This window comes from Staurois parvus, unplaced genomic scaffold (assembly GCF_062004578.1).
Source record: "Staurois parvus isolate SC_StPar_1 unplaced genomic scaffold, SC_StPar_1.0 ptg000173l, whole genome shotgun sequence".
Classification (NCBI taxonomy): domain Eukaryota; kingdom Metazoa; phylum Chordata; class Amphibia; order Anura; family Ranidae; genus Staurois; species Staurois parvus.
The window spans coordinates 4989001-4995000 of record NW_028317969.1 but is presented as its reverse complement, the minus strand read 5'-3'; the positions used below and the strand labels follow the sequence as shown (position 1 = coordinate 4995000).

The 6000-nt window shown below is 43.1% G+C and overlaps 1 protein-coding gene across 1 annotated transcript in view; it reads left to right on the top strand.

Annotated features, from left to right (window-relative positions):
* ANKRD42 (ankyrin repeat domain 42) overlaps window positions 1-6000 on the top strand; it is a 61932-nt gene that overhangs the window by 2978 nt on the left and 52954 nt on the right. Inside the window, exon 2 of the mRNA XM_089676772.1 lies at window positions 3913-4079. Within this exon, the coding sequence (XP_089532898.1) occupies window positions 3913-4079 (167 nt within the window). The remainder of the gene's footprint in view (window positions 1-3912; window positions 4080-6000) is intronic.

Here is a 6000-nt window from a genome sequence, read left to right as displayed (position 1 = left end):
CCCTGAGTCCCTCCTGTTCTCTTCACCCCCACAGCATAGAGACTAAGGCTGGCCACAGGCGGCTCAAACCTCCGCAATGGGTGACCAATCGGCACCAAGCTGGACAAAATTTAACTGAAAAATGACTGGCCGAGCAGTTCCTGCATCCTTTCACCAGCGGCACCCAAAATACAATAGCCTACGGTGGAGGTTCCTCCTTCCATTCAGGGGGTCCTATATGGCCAGTTTTAGGCTCCGTTCACAGCAATGCATTTTTTAGTGCTTTTTGCAGAAACGCACTACAGTCCATTTAACCTGGTTTCCTATGGAACATGTTCACATCAATGCTTTTTTGAGCCGCTGCGTTTTTGGAAAGGGTCAGGGACTTTTTTAAAGCGTTTTTGCTACAATAGATTTTATTGGAGAATCTGCTGAAATGCATGGTAGTGGGTTTTTGACGCATTTTGCGATTTTCAAAAGGAGTTGAGCAAAACGCTGTAAAAATGTGTGTAAGAAAAACGCAAAACAAACTGCAAACTGCACCGGAGAAAGCATCAATCGCAAAATGCATATATGTGAACGGAGCCTTAAGCGGCATTAGACCCAAAACTAGAAATGTAATATATTGCAGCTTACCAATCATTACATGTGGTGGCTGCATTTTTTTTTTTTTTTTTAGGCTTTCCCTTCCCCCCTCTATTTTCACCTGGTGATCTCTCCAGTAACACACCTCCTGTATTAGAGCGCCCCCACTGTGTACAGAAGCAATAGAGACACTTCTGGACAGCAGCAGAGCTTTCATTCAGTGGGAATGCGGTGGTATGAAGTTCCGGCACCTCCATTACATACAGTCAGGTCCATAAATATTGGGACATCGACACAATTCTAACATTTTTGGCTCTATACACCACTACAATGGATTTGAAATGAAACTAACAAGATGTGCTTTAACTGCAGACTGTCAGCTTTAATTTGATTTGGTATTTACATCCAAATCAGATGAACGGTGTAGGAATTACAACAGTTTGAATATGTGCCTCCCACTTGTTAAGGGACCAAAAGTAATGGGACAATTGGCTTCTCAGCTGTTCCATGGCCAGGTGTGTTAGTCCCTCATTATCCCAATTACAATGAGCAGATAAAAGGTCCAGAGTTCATTTCAAGTATGCTATTTGCATTTGGAATCTGTTGCTGTCAACTCTCAAGATGAGATCCTAAGAGCTGTCACTATCGGTGAAGCAAGCCATCATTAGGCTGAAAAAAACAAAACAAACCCATCAGAGAGATAGCAAAAACATTAGGCGTGGCCAAAACAACTGTTTGGAACATTCTTAAAAAGAAGAAACGCACCGGTGAGCTCAGCAACACCAAAAGACCCGGAAGACCACGGAAAACAACTGTGGTGGATGGCCGAAGAATTCTTTCCTTGGTGAAGAAAACACCCTTCACAACAGTTGGCCAGATCAAGAACACTCTCCAGGAGGTAGGTGTATGTGTGTCAAAGTCACCAATCAAGAGAAGACTTCACCAGAGTGAATACAGAGGGTTCACCACAAGATGGAAACCATTGGTGAGCCTCACAAACAGGAAGGCCAGATTAGAGTTTGCCAAACGACATGTAAAAAAGCCTTCACAGTTCTGGAACAACATCCTATGGACAGATGAGACCAAGATCAACTTGTACCAGAGTGATGGGAAGAGAAGAGTATGGAGAAGGAAAGGAACTGCTCATGATCCTAAGCATACCACCTCATCAGTGAAGCATGGTGGTGGTAGTGTCATGGCGTGGGCATGTATGGCTGCCAATGGAGCTGGTTCTCTTGTATTTATTGATGAATAAAGCAAGCAATGAGCAACCAAAGAGTTTTTGAAGGGAAAGAAGTGGAATGTTATGCAATGGCCAAGTCAATCACCTGACCTGAATCCGATTGAGCATGCATTTCACTTGCTGAAGACAAAACTGAAGGGAAAATCCCCCAAGAACAAGCAGGAACTGAAGACAGTTGCAGTAGAGGCCTGGCAGAGCATCACCAGGGATGAAACCCAGCGTCTGGTGATGTCTATGCGTTCCAGACTTCAGGCTGTAATTGACTGCAAAGGATTTGCAACCAAGTATTAAAAAGTGAAAGTTTGATTTATGATTATTATTCTGTCCCATTACTTTTGGTCCCTTAACAAGTGGGAGGCACATATGCAAACTGTTGTAATTCCTACACCGTTCACCTGATTTGGATGTAAATACCCTCAAATTAAAGCTGACAGTCTGCAGTTAAAGCACATCTTGTTCGTTTCATTTCAAATCCATTGTGGTGGTGTATAGAACTAAAAATGTTAGAATTGTGTCGATGTCCCAATATTTATGGACCTGACTGTATATTCCATTGAATATATGTAATGACAAGGGATGCTGGGAAAATGGAGGGGGTATATTGTTGTTGGCTGTTGAGGGATCTGTTGTTGCAGGGGTAGGTCTGTTGTACTTGGTTGGGGGTTGTTGCTGGTGGGGGATCTATTGTTACTGGAAGGGGGTATTATGTTGCTGTGGGGACATTAGTTGCTGGGAGTAATCTGTTGAGGGAGGGATCTATTGTTGCTGGCTGCTGGGGGAACTATTGTGGCCGGGGAGGGGTTATTGTTGTGGGGGAAGGGGTCTATTGTTGCTGGTGGGGGATCTATTGTTACTGGAAGGGTGGGTATTATGTTGCTGGGGGGACAAAAGTTGCTGGGAGTAATCTACTGCTGAGGGAGGGGTCTATTGTTGCTGGCTGCTGGGGGATTGCTCTATTGTTGCAGGGGCAGGATTAATGTTGTGGGGGAAAGGGTCTATTGTTGCTGGGGGATATTTTGTTACTGGAAGGGAGATCTTATGGTTCTATGTGGACAATAGTTGCTGGGAGTAATCCACTGTTATGGGAGGAGTCTATTGTTGCTGGCTACGGGGGGATCTATTGTTGCAGGGGAAATGTTATTGTTGCAAGTGGGGGATCTATTGTTACTGCAAGGGGGCCTATTATGTTGTTTTGGGGATAATATTTGCTGTGAGTAATCTACTACTAAGAGAGGGGTCTACTGTTTATGGCTGCTGGAGGATCTATTGTTGCAGGGCGGGTTTATTGTTGTGGGGGAGGTCTATTGTTGCTGGTGGGGAATATATTGTTACTGGAAGGGGGTCTTATGTTGCTGGGGGGGTCTATAGTTTCTGGGGGTAATCTACTGTTGAGGGAGGGGTCTATTGTTTCTGGCTGTTATGGGATCTATTGTTGCAGGGAGGGTTTACTGCTGTGAGTGGGAAGAGGTCTATTCTTGCTGGTGGGGTATCTGTTGTTACTGGAAGGGGTCTTATGTTGATGGGAGGGGTCAATAGTTGCTGGGAATAATCTACTGTTAAGGGAGGAGTCTACTGATGCTGGCTGTTAGGAAATCTATTGTTGCTGTTGGGGATCTATTGCTGGTGGGGGGATATTTTGTTGTAGGGGTCTATTGTTGCTGGTGAAAAGATCTATTAATGCTCTATTGTTGCAGTCTGCAGGGCATCTATTTTATTTGATTAGCACCACAAAATATACTTGATTCTATATTCTCTAAAAGAGGAACAACATCCCTTGTGATAGCATGGGCCATGACAGGTCCTCTTTTTGCAGAGATCTTGGTTCTATTAGACCTCATATCTCTCCTCTGGCCTTGAAAGCACCAGCTCAAACCAAGAACTGTTTGATCTGATTCTTGTACAAGCCAGAAATGGCTTGTTTACATTTAACAGAAACCAGAAGTGACAAAATACTTGTCACTTCCGGTTTCTTAGATCATAGGGATGATTGGTTGTTGCTTCTTTCTTACTCCAGTTGTTGAATATCAGTTACAGAATTTTGAAGTTTCTTTGTATCCCGCATAAATTCTGTAAATTTTTTTCACCAATATGTATATGATGATTAGCTGCGATGCAGAAGAGGAAGAGTTACAGCAGTATCCATGAGGCGGTGAGGTGCGGAGATGTGGAGCAGTTGGAGATGATTGTGAAAAGCGGGACGCGAGTTAATGAGGTGGATCCAGTCCACAAATTTACACCCCTGCACTGGGCAGCACACTCCGGGAGCCTGGAGGTAAGAGGGGTCCTAGATCTGGGTTATGAAATGAGATCTACAAATCGTGTTCTACAACCATCTGAGTTCCTACCTTGAAAAAGAAAAATGAGGGAGGGAAACAACACCATCCCTCAAAAATTGGAGACTTTTGAGGCACATCATCTATATAAAATCAATAATTTATTTCATATCAATATGCACCACATATATTGTAACATTTATATTCCTATCCAACAACATTGTATTCATACAGAAAATTAAAAAGTTGAAATCAAAAATATTGCTTCACAGATAGTCCAATCCTTTAGGCTCAAAGCGTTTCATGGACTTGATCCACTTCTTCAGGAGTCATCACAATATATATTCATAAATAATGATCTTGGGGTGATAACCAGCCAAAGACACTCAATTCTAGAGATATTTATATTCCTTCAGATTTTGTTGATGGTCAAAACAGAACCCCAAAGGACCGACATTTGCATTTAATAAGAATTACATCTTCACATGGAGCATATTCCTCAAAAAATACAAAGGTCCAGCTCCATATCTTGCAGCAAAAACTCATAAATAACCGTCAGGATAAAGTCTTGGACAGGACTTGGATACCCTCTTTAAAAACAAGCAAAACTCCCCTCAACTCCAAAGAACCTGAATGCAGTCCATAAAGTTCCAGCTCATGGTTACAAGTACGATCAAAAGCAGCTCAGCGTGGTCAGATTCAATAATACTATCCTCCACAGCAATGCAGTTCCTACCTTTCTGGCAACAACTTTCTAGACCCCTTACAATCTGGTTTTTACTCACAGCACTCCACAGAAACTGCCCTACTAAAATTAACTAACAATTTACTAACTGCTAAAACCAATGACCTCTACTCCATAGTCTTACCACTAGACCTTTCTGCTGCCTTTGATACTGTTGACCACCCGCTCCTCCTCAATAGTGCCACTCCAAGATTCTGCTTTTTCCCGGTTCTCCTACTACCTATCAGAATGCTCCTTCTGTGTTACCTATAACTCTGTCTGCTCCTCTCCACTTTCTCTTTCTGTAGGGGTCCCCCAATGCTCTGTCCTTGGACCCCTTCTTTTCTTTTATCTACACCTCATCTTTTGGTCACCTCATCTTTTGGTTAATAACCTCCCATGACTTCCAATACCATCTGCATGCTGATGACACCCAAATCTATCTCTACCCACTCTTTCAATCTCCTCTCACATTACTAATTTACGAATTGATATATCAATATGGATGTCTTACCACTTCCTCAAACTCAAGTCTTTCTAAAACCGACCTCATATTATTCTCCCCTTGTGCCCTCCTCCATGACTTTTACTTCAAGATAATAATACAATCATCCATCTCTCCCTTCTTGCCAGGGTAGAAGGTGTAATCCTGGGCTCTGACCTATCCTTTCAGCCACTAATACAATCACTGCCCAAATCTTGTAGACTTCACCTCCATAACATCTCTAAATTTAGCCCCTTTTTAACCAGTGGAACCACCAAACTACTTTTTCACTCCCTTGTTATCTCTCCCCTTGACTACTGCAACTCCCTTCTCATTGGCCCACCTCTACACGTTATCCCCTCTTCATTCTATTATGAATGCTGCTGCCAGACTCGTCTACCTTACCAACTCAGTGTCTGCCACTCCTCTCTGCCAATCCCTTCACTGGCTTCCGATTGCCTAACAAATTAATTTCAAAACACTAACAACAACATACAAAGCCATTCATGAACTACATCACTAATCTTGTCTCCAAATATCACCCAAACCAACCTCTCCGCTCCTTCAAAGACCTTTTGCTCTCTAGCTCTCTTGTCTCCTCCTCTCATGCTCACCTTAAAGGACTTCTTCAGAGCCTCTTCCATCCTCTGGAACTTTCTATCTCCAACCGGTCCAGCTGTCTCCTACTCTGGCCACATGTAGGTGATCCCTG